Raw genomic sequence first — 14,326 nt, forward strand, 5'->3', positions numbered from 1 at the left:
TTGGGTAATTTACTGTAAACCTTTTGGATTGAAAGATGGAAACACGGGCCATCAGAGTGAAATTTTAACATGGAGTCGAAACAAACTGAAAACAATATATTTTGTAATTACTTTAAACTCAGTAATAGATATGAATGAGGAATTAATTCTCTTCCTCTTTGCACAAATGCCGCCGACCCGTCAGGTTGTTCTTAGCAGTTTGGTGTCATTTAGTTTTTCGATTTCCCACTTAGGATAAAATGTTGTCTCAAAATCATAAAACACAGAAAAGCGTTTTCAGAGGAATGTGTAAATTAAAGCCGCAGAAGTAGAGAAGCACCGGACGGCCGTGGTCCGGCCTGGCCCCGCGCTTGCGCACTCCGCCGTTCTTCCGGAGAGTCCCGCTCGGCTTCTCGGAGACCGATTGCGTGGATTGATGTCACGAGTGAAGATGGCGCAGGAGCCCGAGGAGCTGAGTGAGGATGGAGCGGCGACGGATCCTGAGACGCGGGTACCGTCGGTGTCTGCGAGTGGCAGGGGCGCGGAGGACGGCGGCTGGTCCACGCCAATACTGTCCCTGGCCAGGAAAGCGTCCGTAACGCTGACGGCCAACTACGGAAGCGCTTTGAAGTCTGCGGCCGTGGGTCTCGCTGCCAAAGCAAGCGGGGACAGCAGCACCAGCAGCAAAAGTAGGGCGGGTCGGGGTCGGGGTCGGGGGTCTGAGCCTGGAAATGGGGTGGGTGGTGTTCCGAGATCTGATCTTTGAACTGGAGCTGGGGGTGCGGGTGGTGTTCGGGGTCGGAGGGGAGCGGTGGGAGAGCAAGAGTCCGTGGTCTCGTGAACGACAGCAGGATTTGGGTTAGTAGAGAGTCCCTGGTTCTGGACACTTCGGCTATCCATATCGACTGCTGCAGAACTGTCCACTAGAGAGACCACAGGTACTTAGACTGGTAAGTAGATAATAGCACCTTCTGCCATGGGACAGCTGTCATTGAAAATTAGCTTCATTTGTGGCTTTGATAATTTAAACTTAGTTTTCTGGAAACTGAACTGTTCATTTTTTTTTAATTTGACATTGCCAAAATTGTACAAACAACTTGAATTTGTTATGGGGGGGGGGGGTAAGTTTAATTCAAGGATCAACTTTATTCGTTTTATACTTTTATATATGTTAGAAATTTGCTGTGGTGTGTGTCAAGGTGCGACATGCAATGAAAAAACATTCAAAATTATATAAAAATAAAGTGGAGGTTAAAATATGGATATGGAATACTAGCAGTGTTTAAAATGTAAAATGTAAACAGCATTATAAAAAGTGGTTTGAAGTGTATACAGTGTGATGCAGTGGTGAAGATTATAGATAGAGGGGATGGGGCTAACTAGAATGGTTTATCAGATTAACTACCTGGTGGAAGAGTGGAATAAAATCACGTTTTATTTTAAATAGTTCTTTATGACTTTGCAGAAGGGGAGCTTTTGGAAAAGGCATTTTACTGGGTGGGTAGTGTCCACAATGATTTTTCCTGTCTGCTTCCTTATTGTGAGCACAAGTCCTGCAGTGGGGACAAAATCTGTGTTAAAGTTGCATTCGTATAGCTGTTTTTATTACTTCATGATCTGGTAGTCATTAAAAGTATTTTGAAGAACAGCAATTCTAAAGTAGGAATTGTTATTGTTAATTAAGCAGAGCTGAGTAGTTGTAACTACAATGTGACACTATCTAGATAATCAGAATCAGGTTTATTATCACTGGCATGTGTTATGAAATTTCTCAACATTCATTTTAAAAATATGCTTTGGGAAATAAATATTGTCTAGGTAGCACATTATCTCACTTGCTCAGAAAGTGCAATACACTCTGTACTCTACTAGAATGTCATTTTAGATTTTTTTTGCACTCCATCTTTTGGTTTACCTCTGTTCCTTAGAAAATTAAAAAAACTTTTTAAATCTACAGTTTTGTGTCAGCTTAAAACTCAGATGATTGACACTTGTTGTGAAGTAAAGAGATGGATGGAATTGCCGATTTTATTTTGGTTAAAACTTTGAATTTAAATCAACTGAGTGGATTTGTAAATTGTTGCCTATTTAATTGGAGCACCAGTGGTATTAAGTATGTGGTGTGTTAGGGTTTTTGAGACCTTATCTTTCTATTTACTACTGATGAAAAATGTTAAGAGTTGAGAATATCTAAATATTGGTCAGGTGCCAGAGAAAGCGAGTAGCCGAGCAACCAGGGAAAGAGATGAGCTGACTCAGCAAGAAATGAGGGTGCAAGCTAGAGGGGGATTTATTCACGCAAAGCAAATAAATGTGATGCTGTAAGTCTGAAATATAAAAGGAAAATATTGTACTTAGCAGGCCGGGTTGATGTTTCAGATTAAAGTGGTCACTGATCTGAAACTAATTCTATTTGGGAGTTTGGTTGATCGCCGAGCTTGGCAAAACGTTTGCAGATGTTTTAGCTCCAATCAAGAAGCCATCGTCAGTGTGCAGTTCGGGGTGTTGTCTCCTCAAAATGCCGGCTTATGTACTCAATATCCATTCGGACCCTGGAGGAGTGTCATTCTGAGGAGACAACTCCCTCAACTGCGCACTGATTATTGCTTGTTGATTGGAGCTGAATCGTCTACAAATATTTTGCCAAGCTTGGTGATCAACCAAACTTCCAAACAGCCAACCTGAGCTACCAGTATTTCAAATTAATTCTATTTATCTTTCCACAAGTGGGGACTGATCCAGTAACTACTTTTTGCATTTATTTTTTCTTGTAAACACAATAATCCTTAAAGTATGTGAATTGTCACATTTCAAAACTATAGGGAACTTGTCGTGAATTAAGGTGTGTGTTGTGTTTTAAGAAGGTGCCATCAATAATGTGAAATACATGAAAAATATATTAATTTTGTCACAATATTAAGATGATTGGGCTTGTGTTATAGCAAATCTTGCTAATAAAATGTATTTCTAATTAGTTAACTTTCATTTATTTAGGTCTGAGTGAACACATGAAAAATGAGCGAATCAACCTTATGAATATGATGAAACTTAGCATTAAAGTTCTCATCCAGTCTGCGCTAAGCCTGGGTAGAACTTTGGATGCTGATTACCCACCTCTTCAGCAGTTCTTTGTGGTAATGGAGCAGTGTCTCAAACATGGACTGAAAGGTACAATATTCCTTTTTAATCAACAATAAAAAGTAATGTCCTTAAATTGGCAAAAGTATATAAGACTGAAAAGCAATGTAATCTTTTAATCTCTTGCAGTAAAGAAGACCTTTCTTGGACCAAACAAATCATTTTGGGGTCCTCTAGAAATAGTGGAGAAGCTTTGTCCTGAGGCTGCTGAAATATCAACAAGTGTCAAAGACCTACCAGGGCTTAAGTGAGTTTGTAAATATTTTTCTGTAATGTAGTACCTTTTTTAAAAATTGAATCATTTGTATATTTTTTTTACTTTGCAGAACTCCAATTGGAAGAGGAAGGGCATGGCTTAATCTTGCTTTAATGCAAAAGAAAATAGCTGATTATTTGAAGGCCTTGATTGATCGGAAAGATCTACTAAGGTGATTTTGCCTTTTTTTGTATGGGATCTGCTTTTACTTGGATGCAATTGGCAGCTTTTACTGCAATGGAGAATTTATAGAAGCTGGTCTGACCTGACAATTTGATTAGTTACGTTACTGCATGGCCATCTCTTAAATTTCGCACTAGTGTTTTTCTTTATAATCCTGTGCTTTGAACAAAATCTTAATTTTTTTAAATAACTAATTGTTTTTGAAGCATTTATGGAATTTATTTCAACATATCGTTGGTTTATAGATTTAAACTAGTATTTTTGAATAGTTGTTTTCCAGTTGTCTTTGCCCATGTTTAACTTGCAAGAAACGAATGTCATTCTGTCTGTGTAAATTATCGAAGATTCTTTAGCCTCTTTGCCCTACCCTCAACATAATGTCACTTAGCAAGTTCAAGAATCTTACTTTTTAACTGTATAGTATTATCCTATACACCGATCAGTGAAGGAACATTTACTGACAGGGTTTTAACTTCTTTCCTTTTCTACCTTTTACATTTTAGTTGGCTATTCCCCTTTCTGTGGTAATTACTGTGCACCCCAGAAATCTCCAGTTGCTATCTGTTATTAGTTTTTGATATTGTAAAAGCCCCCAAAAAGTTAAGTACTTTGGTACTAACATTGAGTATCAGCTTTTTCCTTCTGTGCTTTCCAACCTGAACAGGGTACACTCTATGCATGTTTTGTGCTGACTCTTACTCCTATTTGTTGTGCTGTAGTTTATTAGCCATTATCTCCATTATTGAAGTTTTTAAGTTATTATTCTTTGGAGGGCTCTGAGATCTGAAGCTGTTAACTTAATCCATTTCATCCTCGATAGTCTCTGGATGCCCCATTAATCAATATTTCTCTCCGTCGTAGTATACTAATAGCACTTGGTCTTTATTTATTGGTGTACTATTAGCCGGATGGTCCAATTAGATGTTAGAAGTAGAATGCTAAGTGGGTTAGTTCCTTTAATTGATTTATTAGTAAAATCTTTGTCATGTATTTGAATTTTGTCTAGAAATTGTTTATAGCAGTAGAATGATCTGTCTTTCAAATCTCTCATCTTCCCAATAAATTTTTAGTTTTAAAACTTGAGGTAATTACCTTCAGTAGTTACTCTCATCATTAATCCTATACTCCTGTTCTTCCATTATCTCGATTTTGGAAGAGCAATAGCTGGAAGCTACACATAGGCTGTTTCATTGGAGTCACTTTGATGGATGTACAGTATGTTACATTAGAGTCTTGATTTGGATATATAGGCTGATTCTACAGTTCTCCAATATACAGTGAAACTTATAGTGGACAGTTAATCTACCAACCCAAGTCTTTTGGAAGTTGGAAGAAACCTGAGCGTGGATATGGTCCACACAGCACTGGAGATCAAGATTGAACGTAGGTCTCTGGAGACGTGAAGCTGTAACTCTACTTTTTATGTTATGGCACCACCTTTAAGAGTATTTCAAGGATGCCTAAAATAGCCAGTTTCTTTATTTGGTATTGGAACATTTAGATTCTTAAACTAATGTTTATCTTAAATTGGAATTCATGAGCACAATCTTGCTTGTTTTTACTAGTATTACATTTCCTTACTGAAGCAGAAGCTTACAGTATAGTCTTTAAAGGAATAAATGGTGCCTCTTTAGCTTATTAATGCTGTCTAGCAATAAATAGTTAAATTAAGTTTAAGTTTTGATATGCTACATGAATTAATACAAGTATTCTTCCAATTTAGTGAATTCTATGATACAAATGCCCTGATGATGCAGGATGAGGGAGCAGTTATTGTTGGTCTCCTGGTGGGCCTTACAGTTATCGATGCAAATCTTTGTTTAAAAGGAGAAGATTTAGATTCTCAGGTAATACATATATACAGTTTTCAAGAGAAATTATAAATGTTGCAGAAGTATAATAGAACACGCATGCTGTTTCTTTCATGAATAATAGCTTTCACAGCTTTCATCCATGTGACTATTTTGAAAGATTTTGTGGCACGAAGTCTTGTTTATTAATCCAGAGCAGTAAGGAAAAGGATGTTAAGTGGCAGACATTCAGGGAGGAGATTCAGAAGCCTTAGATCCCACACCACCAGGTTCAGGAACAGTTATTAACCATTCAACCATCTCAAACTCCTGAACCAATGTGATAACTTTATTTAGCACTGCTCTGAACTGATTCTATGGCCTGCAGACTCATTTTCAAGGACTCTTTACAACTCATGTTCTCAATATTATTTTTTATTTGCAGTTTCCCTTGCATGGGCTCATTGGTTGTTTGTCAGTATCTGACTGTTTATGTACAGTTTGATGAAGGGTCTCAGCCTGAAGTGTCAACTCTTTATTCCTTTCTGCTTGCTGATTCTTATTCCTGACTGCCTGCTGAGTTCCTCCGGCATTTTGTGTGTGTTACTCTGGTTTTACAGCATCTGCAGAATCTCTTGTGTTTACTATAACATTGCTCTTTTCTTATTCACTGAAGGAAAGAGCTTAATGTTTGTTTTGACCCTTTTAATAATTTTAGGGATGTTAAAAATATATAGGAGGTTGAGAAGAGAGTGGATTTAATAGTCAAGTTTGTCGTATTCTTGAATGTCTTGAGATTCACTCACTGATATAAATAAGGTTAGTAATCAGATGTGATAACTAAATCCCAAATATCAGAATTATTTTAATTGAATATTTTAATTTACAATTAAAATATTAACTTCAGGAAAATACACTGATATAAAAAAACGATGCTTTAAGAGCTCAATAGCCCGTATCCATGAGGAACTAATTGCTATCGCATGTACTAAGCAAAGTGTGTTTGCATGTGTCTGTTATGTGTGTTTACAAGTATTGTTTTAATATCTGTCAGTATTTAATTGACAAGGAATGAGGATATTTATTGTCTTTCCTCTTACCTTTGAGCTAATTGACTTTTTTACATCTTTTCACTGTGAATACAGGTATTAACAAAAACTTGAGCAAATAAGCTTTAAAGCATTTCTAACAATGAATTTGAAAATTGAAATGTGTTTCTTGAATGGATACGTTTATAATTGTATATGGAAAAATAAGAAATAATTCAGCATCTCATGAGAAAAATGCAATTGATTCATCAATTTAAATAATTTCACCTATTCTTTCTGTCAGATTATGCTTATCTGCGTTCAATGTATTATATTCTCATAAAAGTCCTGAAATTTAAAATCAAATGATCGGGAATGCATGCAACATTACTATCAGCACTGCAAAGAGAAAATTTTGAAAAGTTAGAATTGGCATTGCTAAGGCATTTGGAAAGGTTCCTTAGGATTTATAGGCCTAAAGCAGTCAAAATGGGCTTAGCTCCAGGAAGTTATCTCTTCTGGTAAGATGGTGGCGTGTTTGGACATAGTGACCAACTGTGGGTGTTATTGTCTTTTGTAAACGTCTTTTTATATCATTGCAAAGCAGTGCTAGGCATTAAGAACTTCAAGTACTGCGGGTCTACCCAATGAGCAAGTTGCTTGTTAATAGATGAGTTGGACTTGGTACAGAAAGGCATTGGAGTCAGTGCGCTGCCTAACAAAGGGTGATTGCCTTGGACATTTCTCATGTGATGGCAGGACCCTATTGTACATAGGTAATGTAAAATGCTGCAAGTCCGTTTTCCTTGGTTATTGGAGAGACAGATGGTGGGGAGCTGCGTGGCCTTGATTGTGGCGAGGTCTAGGCCTCAAGGCACGAGCTTGTCCGTTGCAGCAGTTGAAGAGAGGAGATGCTGGAGGTGGTGTAGCGAAGCTACGATAGTAGCTGGCCCCTCCCATTGGTGCTACCCTCCAGTGTTTACACGGTGGAATGATAAGCCGGATCATATGTGTGCCTACTGATGAGAACTGCTTGTTTTTGCCAAAAACATCCATGCACCATCAATTTACAGGACATCTCACTCGTTTTTTTGTGTGACTGTATATTTACTTGCTCTGCTATGTCTAATATGTACCTTGTGCTATGTATGCCTGTTGGTGATGTGTTTTGCACCTTGGCCCTGGAGGAACACTGTTTCGTTTGGCTGTATCCCTGTACAGTATGGTTGATGATACTTGAACTTTTATCTTGCTTGGCATGGATGAATTGAGCCCAAGGGCCTGCTTCTGTGGTATTTGACTCTGACTAATTTACACCCAGGGAGGTTTTTCACCAGCAAATTGATTTAAATTCATTTCTGTCACTCAGTTCATGTTCATTTTTTTTTAAGCACAGTGAAATTTTAATTCAAGTCTGGACTCAAATATCAGAGATACCCAATAAGAGCTTGAGGTTCAAGTCCTTAGCTCCCTGAAAGTGGCAATGCATGTAGCTAGGATGGTAAAGAAAATGTACTTTATACTTGCCTTTATTTGTTGTAGCTGTATAAAAACTTTACGGAGACTTTGGAGAGGGTATAAAAGAGGTTCATCATGATGTTGTCTGAATGGGAGAGTATTAAGTATCAAGAGAGGTTGGATAAACTTGGGTTGCTTTATCTGGAGTGTCAGAGGCCAAGGTGTGACCTGATAGAAGTATATAAGATTATGAGAGGCAGGTAGTCAATGTTTCTCCCAGGGTAGAATTGTCAAATGCTAGATGGCTTGGGTTTAAACTGAGAGAGAGTCTTTTAAAGGAGATCAAAGAGGAATTTTTTTATGAGTTATTAATGCTTAGAAGATGATGGAAGCTGATAGTACCATGTAAGAGGCATTTAGACTGGCATGGTATGGAGGAATATAGACTATGTGCAGACAGATGGGATTAGTTTAAATCAGCACTGTGTTTGGAGTAGATTTTGAGGGCTGAAAAGCCTGTTGCTGTGCTCTACTGTTCTAGGTACAATGAACACAGCAGAAATAGGCCTAAAATTAAATTTGGAAATGAGCAGCAGGGATGATTAAATAAGATGAGCCTGGTTACGCTATTTGAAATAAAAGAATTTTCAGAATTTCTGTGAATGCCAGTTCTCGCAAGGTTTTGAACTAGTGACTTTGTTGTGGTAATTCTCAGTTTGCTGAAGGCAGATTTCTCTTTGTGAATTTAACTTGGAGTATTGCCTTGTACTGAAGAAATCCAGTACTAATGGTACGGTGCAGGTTTTCATAAGGACATCAGACAATAAACCCTGGTTTTGTCATCGAGAAAATTGGTTTAATTTTAAATTTTCTGGTTCTTTCAGCTTGGTGTGATTGACTTCTCATTGTACCTGAAAGATGGAGCTCAGGACCATGCTGATGGCAAACAGTGAGTGCTCATATCAAATGAACTATTTCAACTTTTAAACTCTGATCAGTATTGTGACAAAGCCTTTCCATTTGTACATAACTTTGTAAAAGAGCTAAAATTAAAAACCAGATAAAACAGCAGAAACTGAAGATCTAAAAAATGAAGGCAGGCAATATTTTGGGGAGAGCGAGAGTTAAAGTTTCAGGTCAGTGTCTGTTGTGCAAAGTTGTTACACTTGACTTCAGCATTGTACCAGAGACCGCATGGTAGAACTAAATGAGATACACTGGACTGGAAGGCATGCAAGTGATTCTACATCTTTAGCACCACCATTTAGTTTGTAATGGTGATAACGGTATGTTTCTTTAATTTTCTATCCCAATGTAGACTGATGTAAGCTTGAGGAATAGGGACTTATTTTCTTATTCTGTTTGCCGGAACTTGCTAATTTGGTTAAAGGTCATCTACTGTAACTTGTCTTTAGTTTCAGGTTGCCACTAACTCCTGTGTTCTGCTTCTTGCAGCTCTTCTCTTAATTATTCTTTCCTTTGCCTTCATTCCTGTATTAAATAGGTGACTCTGAAAGCCCTGTGTCCAATTGGTCTCCAGCTTATTATAGATATTCTCTTCCACTTGCCCCTCTGTAATGAAAAACATCTTTATATTCCCAGTTTTCCAGTTCAGATGAAGGATTATTGCTCTGAAATATTAACTCTGTTTCTCTTCCTACAAGCCACTGTCTAACCTGTTATGTATTTCCAGCACTTTGTTTTTAGATATCCTGTTGGAACTAGTTTACTCAGATCATATTCAAATTGTTTTTCAAGTGATTGATAGGATGTTGTATTTGAATTCTTTCCAAAAGTAGTATTTTCATTATGGTTGTTGAATGCTGTTTACTAGTCCAGAATATGCTCCAGGCAACCTGCCACCCTAAATGGGCCTCCAACTCTACAATGCACAACTGATGTATAAATTCCAGTAACTACAGTAACCTTTTCAAGTTCAAGTTTTAATTGTCATTCAACCATACACATGAATACAGCCAAACAAAACAGTGTTCCTCCGGGGCCAAGGTGCATTCACAGTACCAGCAGTCACACACTGCACGTTTAGAACATGTAGTTACAATAGCAGAAAAAACATACAATCATAAAAACATAACAGCATTTCCTCCTCTGGGTGGCTGCAACAGACAATGCTGCAGCATGAAGGCCTAGTCTGCACAACAACCAAGGCCACACATCTCCCCTGCCATTGGTCCTTCCAATGAACCAGTGAACTGGACTTGCAGCATTCTGCAACACCAATGTCCAACAGGATCTTGCCATTACAAGAAAAGCATATAGGCACCAATAATCTTGGGGTGCTATAGTAGTGTAGCGGTTAGCATAATGCTATTCCAGCTTGGGGCATTCTCTGAAAGCAAGTTAGATGTTTCTTTGTGAGCATGCATGGGTTTCCACCCACCGTCCAAAGATGTACAATTAGCAGTTTAGTTGGCCGTTGTAAATTGTCCTGTAGTTGGGCGAAGGTTAACTTGGGGTTGCTGGGCTGAAGATCCTGTTCTGCGCAGTGCCTCAAAATAAAATAAAGTAAAGCCCTGTTCCACAAATAGCACAACCCATAACAGGTGACTAGCCTCCTAGATGTATTGAGGCTTGGTCCTATGATTTTTCTGATAAAGGGGCTTTGAACTGATGCATTAACTTTGTTTCTCTTTCCACAGATGCTGACTTGACCTGAAGATTCTTTCCAGTATTGTTATTTTCATATTTTCAGCAAGTTCTCATTTTCAGTTTCTTGCACTTTTGCCTTTTGTTTATTTATCTATGAATTCACATTTTTGATTTAGAAAGTAAATAATACCTAACTCAGCCTACCTTTTTAATTTAAGTTTAGCAACCCCATCAAGGGATATATTTGCAAATCATTGCTTATGTATTGTGGAGGTGCTGAATAAAATGTGTATCTTGCCCATGAGTTCAACTTTAAACAGAGGGGAAGTTGGTTATGTTTTGACACCTAACCTGGAACAGATTCTGTACTTCTGCATTTGTGTACAGCAACATTGACATCTGGAATGCACTCACTTACACTTGACGCAAACTAATAGTTCTTTGCAGACACATTTGCAAGAGACTTATAAAGAGCTTTTTCCAGACTCGCGTACATAGATTTCCTCTCCAATTTCTTGATTGCAGAACTGGTTGTACTTGGAAAGGGAGCCTGCTGGGAGAAAATAGTGTAGACCAGGATAAAAATAAATTTGAGGAAACAATCAGTGCATTTCTTTCTTTGGAAACTGGATGTGAGATTGTATTTCTGATTCCAAAATAGAACTTGTTTCCAGTCTTGTCTTTCATGGTGAGTAAAGGTGAAGGGAGTGTATTCAGACATAGACATAAGACATGGGAGCAGAATTCGCCCATTCAGCCCATCAAATCTGCTCCATCATTCAATATTGGATGATTTATTATCCCTCCCAACCCTATTCTGTCTTTTGCTCATAACCTTACAAATCAGGAACCTCTCAATCTCTGCTTTAAATATGACTTGACCGCCACAGCTGCCTGTGGCAGTGAATTCCACACATTAACCACCCTGTCACTTCAGAAATTGTTTCTCATATCTGTTTTAAAGGGCTGTTCTTGTTTTCCGAGGCTATGCCCCAATCCTAAACTCTCCCACTATAGGAAACAATCTTCACATCAACTCTACCTAAACCTTTTCTATCTGTATATCTGTCCTGTGTTTTAAACATTGTAATTACATCCTCTTCTACCACTCCCTGCAACAGCTCATTCCACAGAGCTACCACCAGGTATGTGGAAAACTTGTCCGTCACTGTAAATCTATGCCCTCCAGTTTTAGAATCCCTTAACCTGGGAAAAAGGCATATTCAATAGGTTTCAGTGAGAACCCCCTTCATTCTTCTAAACTCCAGCCAGTAGTCTTAGAACCATCAAATGCTCCTTGCATGTTAACCCTTTCATCCCATGAATCATTCCCGTGAACCACCTCTGGAGCTATCCAATGCCAGCACATCATTTGTTAGATTTATGGGGCCCAAAACCACCCACAATACTCCAAATACAATCTGACCAAAGCCTTTTAAAGCCTCAGTATTACATGTTTGCTTTTATATTGTCCTCTCGAAATATGTGCTAACATTGCATTTGCCTTCCTTACCACTGACTCAACCTGCAAGTTAAGATTTAGGGAACCCTGCATGGGGACTCCTAAGTGCCTTTGCTCCTTGGATTTTTGAATTTGTTCCCCATTTAGAAAATGAATTCTCTGGATTAATATGCCTATCTTAGATGAAAGGAAAGCTTGAGTTGATTAATTTATTTTTCACTGTTGGTTTAATTGGGGAAAATGTAAATGCTGTCAGAAATGCATCAGTGAAAACCTTGAACCTGAAAACCTGACTTCTTGTGAGCCATTGAGGTTGAGTATGAAATCTGAAATTGACTTGGATATGTTCCAGAATCCATAATTTCATCTCCTTGGCTTTCAGGAGTACTGAAATCACCAAAATTCTTGACCAGAAACATTATGTGGAAGAGCTCAACAGGCATTTGAGGTAAAGCACCAAATGGCTTTGTCACTATCTTCATTATCTTGTGCATATATTTAAAATTAGATCTCAAATATTTGTTGTAAATACAGCATTTAAAAGCCTTTCAGAAAAATGTAATGTCTCGTCTGATAAAACATTGCATGAATTTTGTAAGTAACCAATGTAAGCATTTTACTTTGATGTGATGTGTAGTAATTGAATGTGTTTGTTTAAAGTGGCACAGTTTCTGACCTTCAGGCAAAATTGGATTTGTTGGAAAAGATTAATGCAAAACTCATGGAAGAGGTGAATAATACTGACAGTCTTTCCGCATGTCTTCTTGAAATTTCATTTGAAAATAGGTTAGTATTGAATATGATCTGGCTGTGCTATATCTTGCAGCTCACAGCAGCAAATGACCGAATTCAATCACTTCAGGAAGAACAGGATCAATTAAAGCAAGAAAATTCATCGATCCTTGAAAGCAGTGAACGGCGCGTAGAGGTTGAATCATCAATTTTAATTTAATATTCTAAACTGGCTTCTTCCACCTCTGTCAACTATAGAAAGGTTATATGTGGTTTAATTTAAAATGTTATTTGCATTTATCACAGATTAAGCTCCTTTTAGAAACGCCTAGATTTTTCAAAAGAAAATGAAGACAGGTAACCCCTGCATTACAGCTGTTCAGGTAGCAAAATTTCACTCTTAGAAAATGCACAAGTCTCTACCCAAAATTTTGAGATGTGTGATTGCACTAGGCCTCAGCAGCACCAGCAAGGTCATGTTGCTATCTTGTGATTGTACTAAATGGATGGAAATTTTGGTGCTGTATGAGGACAGAGTTGGCTGAGTAATGAAATTGGTTTAGGCGGGTTCTCTGCATGAACAAGGTGAATGGTTAATCTTTCTCCCAGGTTAAGGGATTCTGAATCTGGAGAGCATAGATTCACAGTGAAGGAAGGGTATAAAAGGGACATGAGGGACAAGTTTTTCCACACATCTGGTGGTAGCTCTGTGGAATGAGCTGCCCCAGGAAGTGGTAGAAGAGGGTACAATTAAAATGTTTAAAGTACTTAGAATAGGTACACAGATAGAAAAAGTTTAAAATGTAGGTAAATAGGATTAGCTTAGATAAGCAACTCAGTCAGCATGAATGTGTTGGACTGAAAATTTCCCCCAAATTCATATGTATGCCAATCATTGAATAGCTACGCGGAATCAGTTGAACCAAATTCTTAATTGTTTGTGGAGGAAAAGTAGCATTAATGCATTGCAAGATGACATACTGAAGTGATAGCACAGTGAAGAAAGACATATCAGTTTGTTTTCATTGAAATTATTTGAAGTCAGTGCTGAGTTTACGTCTTAAGGACAAGTTATGTCAAAGACACATTTCATAAGCAGCTTTTAAAAGAAAACATAAATTCTATGTAAATTTTACAAGAATAAACACAATTAGAACAAAAGGAACAGTCCATTTTGGTGCTAAGTGATTGAAGTGGTCATTGTATTGACATACTGGAGCAGCGACTGGAGTTGTTCAAGAGCAGAGTGGTTGAAGGAAAGTAGCTGTTTTTCAACCTGGCTGTGTAGGACTTGATGATTCTGTACTTCCTGCTCAATGGTAGCTGTGAGAAGATGGCATGGCCTGCACTATGGGGATCTTTGAGGTACATTACCTTTTTGAGGCAGAGCCAACAGTGGATATTACCAGTGGTGAGGAGGGATGTGCCTGTGATGTAGTGGACACTACTCTGTTAAACTTCTTGTCTTCCTTTGCATCTGAATTGCGATACCAGAGCACAATGAAACTTGATGCAGCTAGAATACTTTCAGCAATACATATGTAGAAGTTTGTTGGTGTGTTTGGTGACAAACAGAACTTCCTTATTCTACTAAGGAAGTAAAGATACAATATAATGTATACATCATGAGAAGTATAATTTTGAAATGAAAATTATTTTGTAAGGTTGGGAGTAACTACTTTTGTGAGCA

At 38.0% G+C, this 14,326-nt stretch overlaps 1 protein-coding gene across 1 annotated transcript in view; it reads left to right on the forward strand.

Annotated features, from left to right (window-relative positions):
* Positions 1–383: 383 nt before the first annotated feature.
* rufy1 (RUN and FYVE domain containing 1) overlaps positions 384–14,326 on the forward strand; it is a 32,034-nt gene continuing 18,091 nt past the window's right edge. Inside the window, exons 1-9 of the mRNA XM_059990304.1 lie at positions 384–668; positions 2,974–3,147; positions 3,247–3,364; positions 3,444–3,545; positions 5,280–5,403; positions 8,717–8,781; positions 12,287–12,352; positions 12,565–12,634; positions 12,731–12,832. Coding sequence (XP_059846287.1) covers positions 416–668; positions 2,974–3,147; positions 3,247–3,364; positions 3,444–3,545; positions 5,280–5,403; positions 8,717–8,781; positions 12,287–12,352; positions 12,565–12,634; positions 12,731–12,832 — 1,074 coding nt within the window. The 5' untranslated portion in view covers positions 384–415. The remainder of the gene's footprint in view (positions 669–2,973; positions 3,148–3,246; positions 3,365–3,443; positions 3,546–5,279; positions 5,404–8,716; positions 8,782–12,286; positions 12,353–12,564; positions 12,635–12,730; positions 12,833–14,326) is intronic.

Source organism: Hypanus sabinus, chromosome 15, assembly GCF_030144855.1.
Source record: "Hypanus sabinus isolate sHypSab1 chromosome 15, sHypSab1.hap1, whole genome shotgun sequence".
In the NCBI taxonomy this organism is placed as follows: Eukaryota; Metazoa; Chordata; class Chondrichthyes; order Myliobatiformes; family Dasyatidae; genus Hypanus; species Hypanus sabinus.